This window comes from Sturnira hondurensis, unplaced genomic scaffold, assembly GCF_014824575.4.
Source record: "Sturnira hondurensis isolate 20B ecotype Veracruz unplaced genomic scaffold, ASM1482457v3 Scaffold0007036, whole genome shotgun sequence".
Taxonomy (NCBI): Eukaryota; Metazoa; Chordata; class Mammalia; order Chiroptera; family Phyllostomidae; genus Sturnira; species Sturnira hondurensis.
The window spans coordinates 5,787,573-5,810,139 of NW_028079667.1; the positions used below are offsets into that span (position 1 = coordinate 5,787,573).

A 22,567-nucleotide genomic window follows, 5' to 3' on the forward strand; every position below is an offset into this window, starting at 1 on the left:
TTTACTGAAACTAGCAACCTGGCCCAAAGCTTGGAGTTTGCTAGCTCCTCTTTATATGATCGTGTTGTCTGCTAATAGAGACAAGTTTACTTCTTCCTTCCGTATACAATGCCTTTTGTTTCTTTATCTTGCCTAATTACACTGGCCAGGAATTCCAATACAGTGCTGAGTAGACGGAGAAAAGTGGTCATTCCTGTCTTGTTCCTGATTTTTTAGGGCAAGAATTCACCTTTTAACCCTTATCTATGATGTTAACTGTAGAGTTCTCATAGATCTTTTCTTTAATCATATTAACGAAATTTCCTCATACTCTTAGTTTACTGAAAGTGGCTTTTTATTTTGTTCACTTATAGTTGTCTCACATTTTTCCCCGTTGCTCTCTCCTGCCCTACCCCACCTGCTCCTTTTTTAACCGGGAATAGGTGTTAAATTTTGTCCGGTGCCTTTTTTCCTAGTGACATAATTATCGTATGTAGTTTATTAATATGGTAAGTAACAGTCGATTTTTTTACTTTTAAAAACTAACAGCCTTATTGAGATTTAATTTATATAGCATACAGTTCATCAATTTAAAGAGTGGAATTCAGTCATTTTTAAATGTTTTCACAGAGTTGTACAATATCACCATAGTTGATATAAAAATATTTTCATCACCAGCTAAGGAAACCCTGTAGCCATTTATAAGTACTTTTAATGATAAATTTAGGACTATACAGCTCAGAAGAAAAACATTTTTTCTCACTTGGTAGAAAGCTGGATTAAGTCCTACAGTTTTAGTTTGAAAAAGTCTTTCTTAAGAACAAAAACAAACTTTCTTTGCTATAGTCTTGGAATGGATATTTAGCTAAATTTGACTTTGCCAGTGGTAAACTGGTCACACTGGGATTCACAGATATATCCATCTAGTTGAACTCTCAGTGAAATGATCAATAAAATTAGTAGACTTTCATGATGGAAAAATTGTAAGTTACATTAGAAACATATGAGGTAACTAAAGATTCATCCCCCAACTTCCGCTAGAAAAATTGTCTATAATACTGAGTATAGAGCTTGTATTTATCTTTTAATAAAAGGCGTGTTTTGGGAGCTGATGTGGAAAGATCTTTTTTCATTAAATTTATTGAGGTAACATTGGTTAGTATCATATAAATTTCAGGTGTGCAGTGTTATAATATGACCCCTGTGTACTGTATTGTGTGCTTCCCACTCAAAGTCTGTTCTCCTTTCCTCCGTGTGTACTTGTCCCCCTTTACCCTGACTCGTTTTTGAGTGTTAAACAGAGCCTGCATTCCCCATCTGGTTAGGAGGACAAGCTGTCTTTTTGATGTATTGTTGCATTTGATTTCTAATGTTTTATTTAGAATTTTTACCTCCATGCTCATGACATAGCTTTCTTTCTTTGTCTGGTTGTGGTTTCAGAGTTTTAGGAAATGAGTTGAAATACATTTCTGCTCTTCATTGTTTGAGAAAATCTTTGTAGAATTGGTATTATATTTTTCTAAAATGTTTTGTAGGATTCACTGGTATAGCCATTCAGGCCTCCATTCACTGGTATAGCCATTTAGGCCTCCATTTTCTCTTTTTGGAAAGGTCTTTAACTAGGACCTTCTTTTATAGATATATGGGTGTTTGGCTTATTATCCATTCTTTCTTGTTTGAATTTGGTAATTTGTGACCCACTTCATCTGACTGTCAAGTTTATTTACATAAGTTTTATAATATTACTCTGTTATTTTCTATAAAATCTGCAGTAATGTCACATTACTTATTTCTAATTTTGGTAATTTGTGCCTTCTCCTTTTTTTCTAATTGGTCTGACTAGAGGTTTATTACTTTTATTGATTCTCAGAAAGCATTTGTTGGTTTTTCTCTATTCTTTTTTTTTTTATTTTCTCTCTAGTTGATTTTGTCTTTGATATTTATTATTTCTTCTTTTTTGGTTCCTCTAGGTTTCATTTGTTCTTCCATTTCTAGTTTCTTAATATGGAAGCTAAAGTCATTGATTTCAGACCTTTCTTCTTTTTTAATACAGATATTTAGTGCTGTAAATTTTACCTTTAAGTACTACTGTAGCAGCATTCTACAAGGCCCAGTGTACTAGTTTTCCTTTACATTCAGTCTAAAATACTTTTCTGATATCTTTTTCCATTACCTCTTTGACCCAGAGGTTATTTAGATGTATGCTACTGAGTCTCCAAATACTTGAATATTTTCCAGAGATATTTTTGGTTTTCATTGTCAGTTTGAGATTTTTGTAGGTAGCACACATACTTCATATGACTTAAATCCTTTTCACTGACTCTTTATTAAGGTGTATTTTATGACCCAGAATGTAGTCTTTTCTGGTAAGTGTTTCATAGGTACTTGAAAAGTGGAGTGGTGTTCAAGTCTGCTCTAACCTGGATAATTTTCTGCCCGCTTATTCTGTCTTTATTGAGTGAGTGGTATTAAAATCTCAGATTGTAGTTGTAAATTTGTCCATTTTTCTTTGCAGTTCTATCCATTTTTACTTCATGTATCTTGAAACTGTTAAGTACATGATCATTTAGGATTGTTTTTTCCTTATTAATTTATCATTATTCATTGATCTTGCTAATCACTGATACTATGTTTTGCTCTGAAATCAACTTTGTTAAGATAGACACTTACTTCAGCCTTCTTTTGCCTGGTGTTAGTGTCCTATATCTTATTTCTGTGCTTTTAAAAAAATTGTGTCTTCATGTTTGAAGTGCATTTCTTACAGATGGAATGTAGTTGTGTCTTGGTTTTTTATCCAGTTGGACAATCTGTCTTTTATTTGAGGTTTTAGACAATTTTTGTTTAATGCGATTATGAATATAGTAGATTTGAATCTGTCGTTCGTGCTGTTTGAGTTCTTTTTGTCCCATCTGTCTTCATTCCTGTTTTCATCTCTTTCTGTCTTCTTTTAGACTAATCAAGTAATTTTTATGACTTAGTTGTATTTCTGTTTTTGGCTTATTTGCATAACCCTTGCTATTTTAGTGGCTGGTTTAGGGTTGCTTTGTGATAAATGACCTTAAATCATCACAGTCTACCTTTGAGTAATATTATAGGGTATCATATGTAATCTAAGAAAATTATAGTAATTTACTTCCATTTCTTCTCTATTAGCCAGATCTGTCCTAGATCTGTGGGATTGTATTTTTCATTGATTTTAAAAAGTTGCCCTGGCTGGCGTAGCTCAGTGGATTGAGCGCGGGCCTACGAAGCAAAGGATCGCGGTTCGATTCCCAGTCAGGGCACATGCCTGGGTTGCAGGCCAGTTCCCAGTGGGGGACACATGAGAGGCAACCACACATTGATATTTCTCTCCCTCTCTCCTTCCCTTCCCCTTTCTCTGAAAATAAATAAATAAAATTAAAAAAAATAGTGCGTGGTCATTGTTTCTTCAAATATTTTCTGCCTGTTCCTTCTCCTTTTTTAGGGATTATATGTTAGCCATTTAAGTTTTCTCACAATTCATTAATTAGAATGTACTAATCTTGTATTTTGTGATGTCTGATATGCAGTTATTCCCATCCAGGGTATTTTTCATGTCTGACATTGTTTCTAAATTTGCATCTTTATAGTGCAATTCAATTTTTAAAAAAAATAGCATTCATGCCTCTACTCATCCTTTTGAGCTTTATTTGTAATTTAGTTAAGTTCCTTATTAACAGTTTGGTCCTTTCTGGTCTTGCTCTTATGATATTAGATGAAACCATTAGATGAAACTAACGTCCTCCTGCTCATCTTGCATTTGTCCCTGTAGCCATCTCTTCTTCTGGGAAATCTTCCTTGGGCCTGGTCAAGACTGAGTTCTGTTGCATGATCATAGAACTCTGTGTACTTAGAGTATCTACCTGAATTTATAATTGTTATTTAATTTGTCTTTTTCCTCTAATAGACTTTAAAGTAAACAAGAGCCAGGGATCTTGTCTGTTTTATTTGCTGAGCTTAGTATAATGTCTTCCACATTGTACGTACTTGATATATATTTTTCCAATGTATGAATGAGTGTGAAAATGCACGGTCTTTAGACACACAAAGTATTCATCCTTTTCTATTTTTGTTTTCTTTCTGATGCAGATCCTGTTAGCTTACTGAAAATCCAGGATGCACTTCTTTCCTATGAAAGATTAATAGAACTTAAGAAAAATCACTGTGAAATACTTACAGGAAAAATTAAGAAAATGGAAAATAGGATTAGCGAACTACAAAAAGAGCTATCAGAAACAAAAGAGATGAAATCACAGTTAGAGCATGAAAAAGTGGAATGGGAACAAGAACTCTGCAACTTGAGGTATTGAGTAATTTGTTTTTAAAGAAGTATTTAAATACTTCTATTTTTACATACTCTGTATATGTAGGAAAAATTTTTAATTGCCTTATTACCATCTAAGGTTTTACAGGGAAGAATATTTCTTTACTATAATGGAGTATGACATTTTTGGAATGCTATAACAGTTTTTAACAGTGCATACTTCTAGTAATAAGTTAATGTATATTTTTCAAATCATCATTTGAATGACCATATAGAAGTCCACCAAATGGAAGCCTCATTGTTTATTTAACAAATTGAATTTTGGTAGTTTTTTATTATTGTTTATTATAATTAATGCTGCCAGAAATGTCTATTATATAAGTCAATTTCTACATTTTGATTATGTTTTCTGAATGAATTCTTTAATAGAGTATTATTTGGTTAAATGTAAGCACTTTAAGAAAGGATGTTTGGCTCATATTCCTAAATTAGGTGCAAGATAGTTCATATCAATTAACATTCCCACTAGCAGAGTATGAAATGGTCATTTTTCCTGAGACAGAAAAAAAATTTAAAGCCACTAGTACAGTTTTAGTTTTAATATATGTGTGGAATGGAAGTGGTGTCTGACTGGTTTATTCAGCACCTTTCTTACACATGGATAAAACTAACTAAAAGGTCTGTACTGAAAGCACATATTACTCTCTATTATTGACTTAATTAATATTCTGTCTCGTTTTAAAGGGATTTTGAAGTGATTTATGAAATAAATAGTAATGAAAAAGATACGTTGAAAAGGTTGTGAAGGAAGAAACATAAGAAGTATAGAGCAGCAGATATCAGACTCCCTAGACTGGGTTGGGATCACAGTGGCCAGCAGACGCAGCTGTGTGAAACGGCTCTGCAGATGCTGTCGGACATGCAAATCACTTTTAGGGCTACCTGTGATTTTTTATGAAACTGAAAGTTTATTTCTAGTGAATTTATAAACTTGTTTATAAATAACTACTTCTCTTTCTAATTAGTAACTAAATGACGTGATGTCCTAATGGGGGAGTAATTATGATTGTGCACAAAAGGATAATTTCAAGTCTGCCTTTACTGAATAATTTCAGAATTTCTTTTCTGCAGTATTTACCACAGTTACTATTGACTAAAACATACTAAGGGACAAAGGTTTCTAATTGCTGCCCCTCAGATATGTATATAAAGACATATATGTAAGGATATATGTATATGGAGAGATTAAAGTGAGAAATAAAAACAGACCTAGCAAAGAAAAAATATTCAAAAACATAAGAATTTAATTAGGATAATAAACCAACATATGTGGAACCAGATCATAAAATGAACATTTAAGTTTCTAATGAATTGAATTTGAAGATAAGTATATTTAACTGCAGGTTTACATTAAAAGAAGAAAAAGAGAAGAGAAGAAATGTGGATGTGTTATATGAGAAAATAAGGGAGCAGTTAAGGAAAAAAGAAGAGCAATACATAAAAGTAGTTGAAATGAACCAACAACTTGAAACCACCCTTAGAACACTAGACATGGACTTGAAGATTGTGAAAAATAATTTAAATCAGGTAAATTTATCTTTTGTAAAAATGTCTTATTTCTCTTTCTGTGTATGTGAGTGTGTGTGTGTGTCTAAGCAATGGCTGAGCTTCCCTTTGGGGAGACAGAGCTTTGCCTTTTTTAAAAGAAATTCAGTTACTGTTTAAATTCAGTATTATTTTGTGTTAGTTTCAGGTGCAGAGCACAGTGGTTAGACAATCGTGTACTTTACAAAGCGTTCCTCCAGTATTTCCAGTCCCCACCTGGCACTGTACACCGTATATGATATTTTCGACTGTATTCCCTATATGCTGTATTTTACATCACCATGACATTTTGTAACTAATTTGTACTTTTCTTTTTTTCGTTGTTTTTACTGTTGACACTATTACACGTGTCCCATTTTCCCACACTTTGCCCATGTCAACCCAGTCCTCGTCCCCCCTTCGCTCAGGCCATCACCACGCTGTTGTCTGTGTCCATGGGTCATGCATACATGTTCTTTGGCTAATCCCTTCACCTTCTTTCATCCAGTCTCTCCCATCTTTCCTCTGACCTGACAGCTGTCAGTCTGTTCCATGTATCCATGCCTCTGTTTCTATTTTGTTCATCAGTTTATTTTGCTCATTAGTTTCCACGTGTAACTGAATTAATATGGTACTTGTCTTTCTCTGACTGGCTTTTTTCACTTAGGGTAATAATCTCTAGGTCTTTCCTTGCTGTCACAAAGGTAAGATTTTCTCCTCTTTTATGGCCAAATAGTATTCCATTGTGTAAATGTACCACTCATCAATTAATGGGCACTCGGGCTGTTTCCAAATCGAAGTTATTGTGAATACTGCTGCAATGAACATGGAGGTGCATATGTTCTTTCAAATCAGTGTTTCAGGGGTTTTTTTGGGGGGGGATATATTCTCAGAAGTGGGAGTGCTGGATCAAAAGATAGTGCCATTTTTAATGTTTTGTGGAAACTCAATACTGCTTTCCACAATGGCTGCCCCAGCCTGCATTCCCACCAAAGTGCATGAGGGTTCCCTTTCCTTCAGATCTTCAGCAGCACTTGTTGTTTGGGGATTTATTGGTGATAGTCATTCTGTCAGGTGTGAGATGATACCTCATTGTGGTTTAATTTGTGTTTTTCTGGTGATTAGTGATATCAAGCATTTTTTCATATGTCAGTTGGCTGTATGTATGTCCTCCTAGAAAAAGTTTCTGTTCAGGTCCTTTGCCCGTTTTTTAATTGGATTGTTTGCCTTCCTGGTGGTAAGTTTTGGAAGTTCTTTTTGTATTTTTTTTTCTTTTTTAAGATTTTATTTATTTATCTTTAGAGGGGAAGGAGAGAGGGAGAGAAACATCAATCTATGGTTGCCTTTTTGTGCGTCCCCTGCTGGGAGTTGGCCTGCAGGGAACTGGACTACAACCCAGGCAGGTGCCCTGACTGTATTTTAGATATTAACCTTTTATCAGATGTATCATCAGCAAATATATTCTCCCATACATTAGTTTTCCCTTTTCATTTTGTTGATGATTTCTTTTGCTGTACAGAAGCCTTTTAGTTTGACAGTCCCATTTGTTTATTTTTTCCTTAGTTTCCTTTGCCTTAGAAGATATAGCACCAAAAATGTTGCTAATGAGAGATGTCTGAAATTTTACTGCCTGTGTTAAGACTTTTATGGTCTTAACACAAAAGAGGCCATAAAAGAGGTTTCATGACTTACATTTAATTCTTTTATTCATTTTGAGTTCGTTCTTGTGTGCAGGGTAAATTGGCGATCTAGTTTCATTTTTTGCATGTACCTGGTCCAATTTTCTCAACACCATTTATTGAAAAGACTGTCTTTACTGCATTGTATGCTTTTGCCACCATTGTCAAATATTCTATGACTACGACAGCTAGATTTATTTCTGGTCTCTCTGTTTTGTTCCATTGATCTATATGCCTAGTCTCATGCCAGTACCAGACTGTTTTGAATACAGTAGCCTTGTGGTATAGTGTGATATCATGTATTGTGATACCTCCAACTTTGTTTTACTTTCTTTGATTGATGAAGCTATTAGAGGTCTTTTTAAGTTCCGTATAAATTTTTGGAATATTAGTTCTGGTTCTGTGAAATATGCCATGGTATTTTAATAGAAATTGCATTGAAGGTATAGATTGCGTTGGGTATTGCATATTGGCTATTAAAATGTGCAATACCCTGCCCTGGCTGGTGTAGCTCAGTGGATTGAGCGTAGGCCTGGGAACCAAAGAATCACGGTTCAATTCCCAGTCAGGACACATGCCTGGGTTGCAGGTCAGTTCCCAGCGGGGGACGCATAAGAGGCAACCATACATTGATCTTTCTCTACCTCTCACCTTCCCTTCCCCTCTAAAGATCAATAAATAAAAAATCTAAAAAAAAGAAAAAAATAATAAAATGTGCAATACCCAAGTAATGGCATTTTAATAATGTTAATTCTTCTAGCCCATGGACAAGATATATGCTTCCACTTACTTGTATCTCCCTCAGTTTCTTTCTTCAATGTCCTATAGTTTTCCGGGTACAGGTCTTTTACCTCCTTGGTTAAATTTATTCCTGGTACCTTATTTTTTTGTTGTTGTTGTTGTTGCAATAGTAAATGTAATTGTTTTCTTAGTTCCTCTTTCTGCTAGTTTATTATTAGTAGATAAAAATGCCACAGACTTCCAAATTTTAATTTTGTTTCCTGCTACTTTACAAAATTTACTCATTAAAGCTAATAATTTTTTGGTTGAGTGTTTGGAGTTTTCTATGTACTATATTATGTCATCTGAGAATAAGTACAGTTTTGCTTCCTCCTTTCTAATTTGAATGCTTTTAGTTTCTACTTCTTGTCCTATTGCTGTGGCTAGGACTGCCAGTTCTGTGTTTATTTAGAGTGGTAAAGGCAGACATCCCTGTCTTGTTCCTGATCGTAAGGGGGAAGTGCTCTTAGTTTTTGTCCATTGAAGAGGATGTTAGCTGTGGGTTTGTATCAAATGCTTTTTCCACATTTGTTGACATGATTGTGTGATTTTTGTCTTTCATTTATGTGATATATCACATATATTGATTTGTGAATATTGTATCAATGTTGTATCCCTGAGACAAATCCCAGTTGATAATGGTGTATGATTTCTCTAATGTGTTACTGGATTTGGTTTGCTGATATTTTATTGAAAATTTTAGCATCTTTGTTCATCAGGCATATTGGCCTATAATTTTCTTTCTTTGTAGCGTCTTTATCTGGTTTTGGAATAAGGGTAATGCTGGCCTCATAAAACTAGCTTGGGTGTCTTCCCTTGTCTTGAATTTTTTGGAATAGTTTGAGGAGAGTTTAGTTCTTGGAATGTTTGGTAAAATTCACCTTTGAAGCCATCCAGTCCAGGACACTTGTTTGCTGGGAATTTTTTTATTACCCCTTCAATTTCAGTAGGTGTGATCTGTCTTTTCAGATTCTCTGACTCTCCCTGATATAGTTTTAGAAGATTGTATATTTCTAGAAATTTATCCACTATAACCAGGTTGTCTAGTTCTTTGACATATAGTTGTTTATAATATTTTCTTACAATCCTTTGTATTTCTTTGGTGTCAGTTGTTATTTCTCCTCTTTCATTTCTCATTTTATTTATTTGGGTCCTCTTCTTTTCTTGATGAGTCTGGCTAAAGTTTTGCCAATCTTCTTCATCTTTTCAAAGGTCCAATTCTTGAATTCATTGATATTTTGTATTTTTTAATCTGATTATTTAGCCTCTGATATTTATTTTTTCCTTCCTTCAGCTTCCTCTGGGCTTTGTTTGTTGTTCTTTTTCTGTTTCTTTAAGTGTAGGGTTAGATTGTTTGAGATATTTCATGCTTTTTGAGTTAGGCCTGTAATGCTATGAACTTTTCTTTCAACACTTACACTGTGTCCCATAGATTAAGGGTTATTACATGTTCATTTTTATTTGTTTCCAGGCAATTTTGGGTTTCTTTGATCTCATTGTTAATCCATTCATTATTTAACATGTGTTTGAATATTTTTAGTTTTGTTATTATAGTTTATTTGTAGTTTCATGTCATTGTGATCCAAGAAGATGATTGATATGATTTCAGTCTTCTTGAATTTAAGACATGTGGCATCTTTGAGAATATTCCATGTGCACTTGAATGTATGTTCTGTGGTTTGGGATGAAGTGTTCTGTAACTGTCAATTAAATCCATCCAGTCTAGTGTAATATTTGATGTTGCTTTTTCCATGTTGATTTTTCATCTGGTAGGTCTAGCCATTTATGACAGTGGTGTGTTAATATCCCCTACTATGACTGTATTGATGGTGAACTCGCCCTTAAAGTCCACCAAGGCTTTTTAAATATATTTAGGTACTTCTGTATTGGGTGTATAAATTTTTATAAGGCTTATACCCTTGTTGGTTTTGCTTTAGTATTAAGTAGTGACCTTCTGTGTTTCTTGTTATGAGCTTTATTTTGAAGTCTGTTTTGTCAGATACAATCATTGCTACCCCAACCATCTTTTTTTGTTTTGTTTACATTTGCATGGAACCTATTTTTTTATTTCTTCACTTTCAGCCTGTGTATATCTTTTTTTTAAGGTGGGTCTTATTTATGTTCCTCTATCTCTCTATTTCTTCTTGTTAAAGCAGTCTTTTTAACATTACTTGCAATGCTGGTTTGGTAGTAATGAATTCCTATAGTCATTTTTTGTTTTGGAAGCTCTTTATTTTACCTTAAATTTTATTTATTTTTGATTTTAGAGAAAGGGGAAGAAAAGGATAAGGAGAGGATAGAAATACTTATTTGAGAGAGAAACATCAACTGACTGCCTTCTGTATGTACCCTGGCTGGGGACTAAACCCACAACTCAAGGATGTGATCTTACTGGGAATCAAACCAGGGATCTTTCAATTTTCAGTACAGTGCCCAGCCAACTGAGCCACATTGACTGGGGCACTCCTTTACTTTTAAATGAAAGCCTTGCTGGGTAGAGTTATCTTGGTTACAGGTCATTGCCTTTTCTTCTTTGAATACTTTATTCCAATTTCTTCCAGCCTGAAGTGTTTCTGTTGAGAAATCAGCTGACAGCCTTATGGGAGCTCCCTCATGAGTTATTGTCTCTCACTGCCTTTAAGATTCTCTGTTTTTAACATTTGTCATTTTAATTATGATGTGTCTTTTTATGGGTCTCTTTGGCTTCACCTTGATTGAGGCTCTCTGTGCTTCCTAAAATGTGTGACTCTTTGCTCTACCAGGTTAGGGACTTTTTCTCCCATTATTTCTTCAAACAGGTTCTCTTTCTTGCTTATACTCTCTTCTTCTGGTATTCCTATGATGTGGATGTTGTTATGCTTGCTGTTGTCACAAAGATTTCTTAGACTTTCCTCATTTCTCTTCATTTCTCTCTTGTTTTTCATGCTCTGCTTGGTTGCTTATTGTGCTTTTGTCCTCTCATTTTCCAGTTCAATCCATGGAGTTAACCTTTAAGGCTGCATGACTATAAGGGTAAACCTCGGTCACTGTGTGTGAGGTGCTATGCAGGGTCTGCCCCCTGAGGCAGAGTTGTTCCTGGCAGAATCTGGTGCCTGCTGGAAGCCCCCTTTGGATATGCTGCTTGTGTGGCTACTTGTGTTGAACTCTGGTGTGGTCTAAAGTCCATCACTGGTTGTGTTGGTTCTGGATCCATTTGGATGGAATTCAGGTCCACGTCACTGTCAGACATTATGTGTAACTGGTTTGGGGCTACCTGCCTATAGCTAACACAGTGTTCACTGTTTATGCCTCCATCTACTGGACCTGAGTGTGCATGGGAGGGACCAATCTGTATAAAAGGGTCAGCTTCCTCCAACTTAGGGTTGGGGGCAGATCTAAATAGACTGAGGCTCCCTAAGCTCTGCCTCCACCTGTTAGCTGCTCTGCCTTCCCTATGGTTAGTTGCCCAGGTCTCGCTCCAGAGCCTTCCAAAGAAGGACTGTAGGATGAGCTCAGGCTACTCACGATCCACAGCCCCTTTCTCAGGTTGAGAGCTTGGTAGGGTGGGGCAGCCAGGGAGGGGAGGACAGGGCTAGTGGATCCTCTACTTGAGGTCACATAGTCAGGCCCCCTGTAGGGGAACTCACTGCAGGTTCAGGTTCCAGGTAGCCAGCTGTTCCCTCTGCAGGAGTAAGCTCAACCATGCTGGGCCCGGGGATAGATCAAAAGAGTCGGCTGTTAGGGATGATCTCAGCCCAGCCTGCTGGAGGGAGCTAAGCACTTTGTCCTGGTTCAGTCAATAGCTGCCAAGGGTGACACACTTGGAATGTCCCCACTCTGAGCTGCTCTCCCTTCCCTCTATCGATCTGCACCCAGCGGGGGTATCCAGGAATTAGCAAGGCTGATCCAAACAGTCTCCTATTTGGAGTGGTAGCTGCAAGCCTATAGGAGGGAGGTGGGCACTTCTTTATTCAGGGTAGTGTGAGCTGAACTCTCAGGGGAGTTTGTTCCGTCCCGCGGAACAGTCAACGGGGGTCCCGAGCACTTGCACCTCTGGCTCCCACAGAGAGGCTTACCAAGAGATACAGTCCAAAAATCCCAGCTCTGCGTGGCTCCCTGGTCCCCTATGCCCGGAACCAATCAGGACAAGATTTATGGTCAGCCCTCCCAGCACTCCAGTCTCTCCATGTGGCAGGTCTTAGCAGGGCAGGGCCAAAAGTCCCAGCTCCATAAGGCTCCTCAGTGCTGCCAAACCCAGCAGGACAGGGACTAAAGTCCCAGCTCTGCATGGCTCCCATGCACTGCAGAACTCAGCAGGATTGGGAAGGCTGAGTGCCTCAGAAGGTCGGAGGAGGGGTACCAGCTGTGCACTGGAGGTGGAGGAGACTGACCCTCTTCCTCAAGACACACAGTTTAGTCACTGTTTGGGTCTTCAGCAAAAGCCTCCCCAGAAAAAGTGGAGGTCCCCTAAAGTTGCTGCTGGTCCCCTGTGCCCCTCCACGGGCCCCATCTATGATGGCCTCACCAGCAGTCGAAGTCTAGACCACAACTCTCCAGGCTGGTGCTGTAATAACGGGAGTGCTCTTCCCTGGGTGAGTGCAGTCTGACTCTCCCAGGCTGACTGAGTGAATCCCCACTGATTTTCACTGCCAGGTGCTACATGGGCTCCCCTTCCCATCTCGGTTGCTCTGGGTTGGGGATTACTGTATGGGGTTGAGGCCTCTCGCTCCAAGGGGGAGGGGGTTTTGCAGCAGCAATATCCCTGCAGCTTCTCAACCGCCTCCAACCCTGAGTGTGAGGAGGTGAGGTGGGGGGACACTGCCTCACCTCGTCTTTGCCCTTCTTACCAGTTCCTAGGTGGCTTCTTCTGGAAATCCTCAGTTACAATGTTTCAGGTCAGCTAGCCTTCAGTTGGTTGTTCAGGTTGATTGCTCTGTAATTTAGCTGTAAATCTGGTTTGGGCCAGAAGCAGGTGGGTGCAGCTTCTACCTACTCTGCAGCCATCTTGGAATGCCAGAAATTTTTCGTTTGTTACAATGTTTTATATTTATAACATCCTTTAGATTTAATGTTATATTATTCAGAATGTGAACTATAATACATATAATTAAAATTATTTATTGCAATTCTTGGCATCTAGTAAATGCTATGAAGAAATAGAAGGTAAATTCGGCTTATCCATTAACATAAATATTAATTTTCACTTTTTGAAATGTTAACATACATTTATTTGCCTTGAGACCATCATGGAAGTAGTCAAATGTCTTTTTTAAAATTTTTATTTCACAGTACTATATTTTTGCTGTTTGACAGATTTAGCTGTGATTTAAATTAAGATTTGAGTTTTTCATGGAAGATAGGATCCTTGTGTTTAAAGAGGCTACTCCCTTTTAACAGTGTTTTAAAATTCTTCTCATAAGCTTATGACTTCTTCTTTTAATGCTATGAAACCAAAAACATAATGAAATGTGTCTCTAGGTTATAGAAGAGCGGAATGACATTCAAAAGCAACTTTCTCGAGAACAGAATGCCAGAACATTGCAAGATGGAATTTTGACCAATCACCTTTGCAAACAAAAGGAGATACAGACAGCTCATGACAAAATAAATTCTGAGGTATTATGCTTGGTCAATTGTGAATACTCTTGTGTATGTATTTGTGTATGTATTTAAAAAACCAATATTGTACATATGTAAAATAGGGAGTATTTTAGAAGTGTCTCTCTGTGTGTGTATATATATACCAAGTGAAATACACACACACACACACACACACAGAATCATAAGTTTGTTTTTAACCTCTCTATTCCACATTGTGGTAATTCAGTGAGTTCATTGATGTATACAGGAATTCTTAGTACAATGCCTAGATGGTCATTTATTAATGCATGTAATTTTTAAAACTGACTGAAAGTATTAGAAAAGTTGAATATTTAATAAATGTTCCAGGAAAACAATTATAGAACATTTAATCCACCCAAATACATACAGAGTGAAAATTCTTACTGTGGGGCTCTATATATATTCAGGACTGTGAACTCCATTTCTAAGTAGGGCGGCATTTTTGGCCTGCTGGTTAAAATGATGTTCTTAATTCAAGTCCATTTGTCTCCCACACTGAAGGAGTGACTTTCACTATGGCCTCATGCAAAGAGAGACTTCTAATATTTCCCATGAGATTGATGAGTTTTCCATGATCTTAAAAACATTGCTATTAACAACAGATATTCCAGTTTTTAGAAGTGATTTCATTCCCTTGATATATTAAAAGAGAGGTTAATTTTCACTTCCGCTGATAGTAAGGAGGAAAAGTATAGCCAGTTCAGAGATGGTATTTTAGATATCATTTTCCTAGTTTTGAGAAAAGTAATAGTTTTCTCCAAGTAGTATCCCATTTTAGAACAAGGAGCCTTTGAAAACAATGATATGCCATAATGTACCATGAGAAACCAAAAAAAAACACCCAGAATTATCTTCTGGAGGAGGGGCCCCTTGCAGTACAGGCTTCCCTGCTAGGTGAGTGTTCAAGGAACCCATCCGTATCAGTGTACTACCTGGTGTGGTTGTGAGAGGCTGTGTTCGGCTTTAGCAAATTATTTCTGAAGATTTTTTCAATGTATTTTCCCATTTCATGATGGGTGATTTACGAGTGCACCTGCCCACACCACACTGTTTTCAGCAAATTTTGACCAAAAAATGCATGACCCCTGTGCCCCGCACTTACTATTCACCTGATCTCACTCTGAGTGACTTTTTTTGTTTCCCCTGATGAAAAGGAAAAAAAAGTCCTCAAAGGGAAACATTTTACTGGCATGGAAGAGGTGAAACAAAAATGGCAGAAGCACTAAAAGACATCAAAATTGACAAGTTCAAAAATTGTATTGAGCGGTAGAAAAAGTGTCCCAATAGGTGTATTGCATCAAATGAAGAGTACTTTGAGGGTGACTAATTTAAACATATGAGCATAGAGATACAATTTTTTATAAATAAATTCCATTTTGGGTTCCCCCCTAATACACTTAGTGATAATTTATTGATAAATATTTTATCCCTAGTAAAGTAATTCAGCATATTTTTCTCCCATTTCACAGTTATTACTACTTTATTTTTTTAAGATTTTATTTATTTATCTTTAGAGGGTAAGGGAAGGAGAGAGGGAGAGAAATATCAATGATGGTTGCCTCTCATGGGTCCCCTGCTGGGAACTAGCCTGCAACCCAGGCATGTGCCCTGATTGGGAATCAAACCGTGAACCTTTGGTTCGTAGGCCCGCACTCAATCCACTGAGCTACACCAGCCAGGTGATTTCACAGTTATTACTACTTTAACCATTATGAAGAGGAAATAAAAGTTATTGCAGCACCAAGTAATCTCATGATTTTCAAAGTATAGCTCTGCAAATTTTGCCTCATATGTCTTTAGTGTTTTGAAATACAAGGCTTTTTTTGTTTAACCTCTCCATTCCAGATTGTGAGAACCCAATGAGTTCATGTGTAAGAGAAGCGCTTAGGACAGTGCCCAGATTATCGGGTTTTAGTAAGTGTAGTGTTTATAACTATAAAATTATAAGTAGAATATCTATGGCATATTCTCAGGAAAAAATAATTGGGAAATCTAATCGATCCAAATATGTGCAGTGTTAATGCTCTTACTCTGGGGTGGCCGTGTGTTCAGACTGTATGTTCAGATTTTAGGTGTAGTCAAATTTATTGATCTTTTATGCCTTCCGGGTTTGTTGTAATTCAGAGATTCTTAATATTTCTCTCATGATTCCTTTTTTAATTTCATGGTTTCATCATTTTATATTAAATTTCTGAACTTTGGAGAATTTGTACTTTTACAAATTTGGAGGTTTGGCTCCAACTCTGTTTTTTCCAGTGGGATATGCACTTATTGCAACCTTTTAATTATGTAAACATGTATGTTACTCTTTAATTTCAGAAGATATCATGATATGTCATTTCAGTGAGTGTTAGCTGCATGTCTCCTTTATTTTTCTTATGTTTCTGGTAATTATGAAAAAGAAAAAAATCTGTTGCATGAAAATCGTATGTTACAGGATGAAATTGCCGCGTTAAGACTGGAAATAGACGCAATAAAAAATCAGAACCAGGAAATGGAAAAAAAATATTTTGAGGACATTGCAGTTGTCAAAGAAAATAATGACCTTCTTCAAAAGACGATAAAACTGAATGAAGAAGCATTTACAAAAACAGTATCCCAATATAATGGGCAGCTTAATGTTCTGACAGCTGAGAATACAATACTAAAGTCTAAACTGGAGACTGAAAAACAAAACAAAGAAAGACTGGAAACAGAAATTGAATCATACCAGTCAAGACTGGCTGCTGCTGTACAGGACCATGAGCAAAGTGAGACATCAAAAAGAGACCTGCAACATGATTTCCAGAAAGCAAGAGATGAATGGTCTCGTTTACGGGACAAAATGAATTGTGATATGTCTGACCTGGAAGACAGAAATGAGATTCTTTCTCAACAACTTTCTAAAGCTGAAAGTAAATTCAATAGCTTGGAAATTGAGCTTCATCACACAAGAGATGCTCTCAGAGAAAGGACTTTGGTTTTGGAAGGTGTACAGAGAGATCTAAGCCAAACACAGTGTCAAAAGAAGGAAATTGAACACATGTATCAAAAGGAACAGGGTAAAGTGAATAAATACATTGGAAAACAGGGCTCCCTAGAGGAGAGGCTGTCTCAGCTACAGAGTGAAAATGTGTTGCTTCGACAGCAGCTGGATGATGCTCACAATAAAGCTGACAGTAAAGAAAAGACAGTAATTAACATTCAAGATCAGTTTCAGGATATCATAAAAATATTTCAAGCCGAAAGTAAAAAACAAGCGCTTATGCTGAATGAAAGAAATAAGGAGTTAATCAATGACTGCAATCATTTAAAAGAAAGAATGAATCAGTATGAAAATGATAAAGCAGAAAGAGACGTAAGTATCCAAAATGATAAACATTTTTCAGATTTCTTTAAAAATTTTAAATATTGTATTTGATGGTGGCTAAATGTTCAGTCTATAGTTGAACATTAAAAATATCGAGATTATTATTGTGTTTGCTCTGTCAGCCTAAAAGCAGACCTTGTATCCTGCAAAAGAAAATTAAACCTGAGAGGTGTTTTGTTTTGAGTAAAGACATTGTGTTGCCTATGAAATTTTAAGAGATTAAATTACAGATTGTTAATAGATATAGATTGATATTAATAATTTAGTCATATTGATAGAATATTAATTATAATCTGACACCACATTTTAATACCATTATGAAGCAGGAAATGCTCATACCTAAAATGGGTATTTTGAAGTTAAATTTCAATTAATGGATTAGCTTGAGAGTTAATTTCAGATTTCCCAAATGAACTGAAGTATAGAATCTGAGTCTCATAGTACTTTTCCTTCAGTGGTTTCTGATACATTTTATTTGGTATAATGTTATTTTTATTCATGTCAATTTGAATTAAACTTGGAAACATTTCAGTCTTGAGTAATGTAATCTTATAACCTCTCAACTCTGTAAAGACATCTACTTTTCATTAAATCATAATTTGAGACAAATGTGATGAGTTTTAGCAACTGTGCTTGATTTAATCTTTCTACTACCTTTTACATTTTCTTTGAATATTTTTACAAATAATTTGCTCATATTTCTCATTTCAAGACCCAATTACTATCATTTGGAGATAAGTTTGTTTAGTACAGAGAGAATTGCTGTTCTCTGTGATTAATTAATTTGGCATTGGCTCTCCAATTCAGACTAGTGAGGGGTGGCAAGATTTGTATGTAGCAGGGAGGGAGGTCAAGGCCAGATTACCCAGTAAATAGGAATGTGTCCATATGAAGAAAATAAGGTGAAATGATGTACATGGTGATAGTTTTTGAGTTACATGTTATGTTATAATATATGATTCTAAAAAAGTACATACAAGATAGGGCAAAAACTAGGTTTACAGTTGTTTATTTGGAAAATTATACAATAATTAATAAATAATAATACAAGAATAAACTCTTTGTTTTTTGTACTAACAACTATAAACCTTTTGCCCTATCATATGTGAAGTTATATATTATTAACATAATTAACTAATCATGTAATTTATAAAATCAGTAACAGAAATATCTTACTAGGCAATGGTGAGACAACTTCAACAAGAACTGGCTGACACCCTAAAAAAACAATCTATGTCAGAGGCTTCACTGGAGGTTACATCACGTTATCGTATGGATTTAGAGGAAGAGTCACAGGATTTAAAGAAGAGATTAGATCAAGTCAGAAGTCAAGTATGTATGAAATTGAACTTGTCATCAGTTAATCTATAGCTGATTAAAAGTATAAAATGTTTTAGATACTAATTTATATGGGCAGCTTTCTTTCTAGTTTTATTATAATTTATTATAAACTTATTCTCTTTGTAATACACTTATTTCTTTTTTAAGGTATATTTTATTCATTATGCTATTGCAGTTGTCCCAATTTGTACCCTTTTGCCCCCCTCCCCCCAGTACCTCCCTTTCCTCCAACAATCCCCCCCACAGTTTATGTCCATGGGTTGTGCATGTAAGTTCTTTGGCTTCTCTGTTTCCTGTGCTGAACATCCCCCTGTCTATTTTATACCTACCACTTATGCTTCTTAATCCCTGCACTTTTCCCCCATTCTCCCCCTTCCCCCTGATAACCCTCCATGTGATCTCCATATTTATGATTCTATTCCCGTTCTAGTTGTTTGCTTAGTTTATTCTTGTTTTTGGTTTTGTTTTTTAGATTCACTTGTTGATAGTTGTGAGTTTGTCACCATTTTATGTTCATAGTTTTGATCATCTTCTTTATCCTAAATAAGTCCCTTTAATATTTCATGTAATAAGGGCTTGGTGATAATGAACTCCTTTAGTTCTACCTTGTCTGGGAAGCACTTTATCTGCCCTTCCATTCTAATGATAGGTTTGCTGGATACAGTAATTTTGGTTGTAGGTTTGCTTTTCATCACTTTGAATACATCTTACCACTCCCTTGCCTGCAAAGCTTTTGGGAATTCAGGTGACAGTTTTATGGGAACTCCTTTGGAGGTAACTCTCTGCTTTACTCTTGCTGATTTTAAGATTTTATCTTTAACTTTTGGCATTTTAATTATGATATGTCTTGGTTTGATCCTCTTTGTATTCATCTTGTTTATGATTCTTTGTGCTTCCTGGACTTGTTATGTCTATGACCTCTACCAAAATAGGGAAATTTTCTTCCATTATTTTTTCAAATAGGTTTTCAATTTATCGCTCTTCCCCTTCTTATTCTGGTATCCCTGTGATTTGGGTATTGGCACTTTTGGAGATGTCCTGGAGTCTTCTTATTCTCTTCTTATTTTTTTAAAATTCTTGTTTGTTCATTCTGTCTGGTTGGTTGTTTATTTTTTTTCTTATATTCCAAATCATTGATTTGAACACCAGCTTCTTTTCCTTCACTCTTGATTTCATGTGGATTTTTCTTTATTTCTCATAGTGTAGCCTTAATTTCTTCCCTTATGCTTTTGACAAATTCAGTGAGTTCTCTGAGCATCCTGATCACCAGTGTTTTAAACTCTGCATCTGATAGGTTGGCTATCACCATTTTGCTTAGTTTTTTTTCTAGGGTTTGGCTCTGTTCTTTCATTTGGGCCACACTTCTTTGTCTCCTCAATTTGGCAGTCTCCCTGTGTTTGTTTCTGTCAAGGTAGAGCACTTTGACTACCTGTCTTAGTGTACCTGTTTATGAGGCGGAGCCTTAGGTATTCACCAGGGTGGGGCAACCCACTTCCCTGCTTTGTGGCTCTGTATGAGGGGGAGGAGACAATGCCACTGCCTGGCTGCTGGAGGCTTTGCTCAGCAGTCATTCCATTCCCAGTCACTTTACTCCCTTCCTGTCAGGCTTCCATGTAGTTCGATTTTCTGGCAGTTCTGGCTCTTTCTTGTTTTGAGGTTAGTTATGATCCTTCTTATGGTTGTACAAGGAGGCAAAGCATGTCTACCTATGCCTCCATCTTGACCAGAAGTCTGCACTTATTTCTAAAACCCTGGTTTTTATTCTGTGATTTACATTTATGTTTTTTCTTATATTTACCCTTAAGAAAGTTAAGAATTATGCATTTTTCTTCATAGAAAGAGACTTTTTTTCTACTAAACAGTGTTTTTAGTGATGTCTCCATTATCATGAGGCAGATAAAATCTGAGGATAATGTTTAATGGAATGTTCCAGAAAGTTGTTTTATTTCTATCTTCACTTTTGTGAATGGTTACAGAATCTGTATTTATTTCATAGACTTCATAACTTATATGGAGACATCATTCTACAAATCAGTTGAAATAGGCATTTCCTTCATTTTCTCTCATGTAGAGACATTGTAAAAGCATGGAAATAATTCAGATCATTGTAGTATGCACATCCACAACAGGGAATTAAGGAAATGAAATTTAGATCCACCATTGGCTTTTTTTAAATTGTATTGATATAATTCACAATTCATATCATTTGCCCATTTTAATTGTTCATTCAGTATATTTTGACATATCTAGTTATGCATCTAACTGTCACCTCACTCAATTATAGAACATTTTCATCACTCCAAAAACAAACTCCACATGTCACAGCTGTCTCTCTGACTTCAGTACACAGGCAACCACTAGTGTACTTTCTGTCTCTATTTTGTCTGTTCTGGAAAGTTCACATACGTAGAATCAACACAACGTGCCGTATTTGTGACTGGCATCTTTCACGTACTGTCACATTTTCAAGGTTCAGCCATATTATGGTACATCAATATTTTATCTACTTCTTTGTACTGTGAAACAATGCTTCATTGTGTGGCTGAGCCAGTTAGCCACTCATCAGGTGATGGGACGTTGTGCTGTTTTCACTTCCTGGCTGTGAATAACTCGACTGTGAACACGAATGCACAGGTGATTGTGTGAACCTCTGTTTTTATCTCCCTGCCATTGGATTTCATTGGGCTGATTTCAGCATCTCTTGGCCTTTACTCATGCTGTGCATTCTGTCTTTTCAGTTTCTATTCCTCTTGCCTAATCTGACATTCTCTTTGGACCTTGCTCCCAACCTCCATTCTCCATGAAGCGTTCTCTGACTGTTCTAACTCTCATTGACCTCACTGTTTCCAGCACTTGTCATTTTGTCTGTGCAGAACAGTTTAGCCCCGAATTTTACATTGCTTTATTTTTTTTTCATAATCTTGTGTTTCTAAGTATAAATTTGTCTATGGGGTATATTATTTGATATGATGGCCTTATCTTTGCATATGAGTAAATTGAATATTTTAGCTTAACTATTGTTAGGATAAAATTACTTTATACCACACCAATACTGTCTTCTTGGGGACATTGATATAATTAAACTTTTATTCTTGATGTATTTTAAGCAACTAAATATAAATAGAGTAGAGAATTGTTTAATTAGAAGCTCATTTTTTTTACCCTCATGTAAGGGGGAAAAAGCAGAAATCAGCCTTCTTTCATTGTGCAGCCAGAACTGGGGATTTGGAGATTTATAGCACTTTACCAACTGTAAATCTCTGGGAAGGGCTTTTCTGATACGCCATTGCACATCACTTGAATCTGCTCACCAGAGTACTTGCTAAAGCAGTGGGACAAAAATAGTGGCTGGGGGTGAGTGGGTCTGGGAACTTGGATTTAGCATAGAGCCCATTATCTCATGTCAGTGGCTTCACCCTGCCTGCCAGGTCCTGGGCGTGATGCACTGAATCCCGGAGGTGCTATTTGCACTGCTTGTGGTTATTGCCCACTGTGTCGTACAGAGAGGAAGTAAGTTATAAATTGTTATAAACAGAAAGGTACTATTGACGAGTAGCCTTGGTGAAAGCTTTCTGAAGCGCTGGGGTTATACCCTGGGCCTCATGTTCCTCATTAGTTGCCATTGTCAGTGGTATGAAGAACGATTTCAGTGTAACTTGTATAAGAGACCACCTCCATTGCCATCTGCCTGAAGTATAAAATTTTATTAGAACTTAAAATACAGCAACAATAACAGTGTAGACCCTTAGAGTTTATTGTGGGCCATGTACTCTTCTAAGTACTTTACATGTATTTCCGAATTTAATCTTCCCGACATCCCAGTGAGGTAGTTAAGCATTAATTAAGCAATAATAGTTAAGCATTATTATCTCCATTATACAGATGAAAAAACTGAGACACAGAAAGTTTAAGTGATTTGCTCAAGGTGACACAGCTAATAACTGGAGGCTATGGGAATCAAACCCAGGC

General features: G+C 36.4%; 1 protein-coding gene across 3 annotated transcripts in view; it reads left to right on the top strand.

Moving 5' to 3' along the window:
- Nucleotides 1–22,567, top strand: part of ANKRD26 (ankyrin repeat domain 26) — a 149,565-nt gene that overhangs the window by 73,637 nt on the left and 53,361 nt on the right. For all 3 annotated transcript variants that reach the window (XM_037051046.1, XM_037051048.1, XM_037051047.1), the window contains exons 21-25: nucleotides 4,090–4,303; nucleotides 5,668–5,851; nucleotides 13,765–13,902; nucleotides 16,346–17,245; nucleotides 18,437–18,589. In XM_037051046.1, the coding sequence (XP_036906941.1) occupies nucleotides 4,090–4,303; nucleotides 5,668–5,851; nucleotides 13,765–13,902; nucleotides 16,346–17,245; nucleotides 18,437–18,589 (1,589 nt within the window). The remainder of the gene's footprint in view (nucleotides 1–4,089; nucleotides 4,304–5,667; nucleotides 5,852–13,764; nucleotides 13,903–16,345; nucleotides 17,246–18,436; nucleotides 18,590–22,567) is intronic.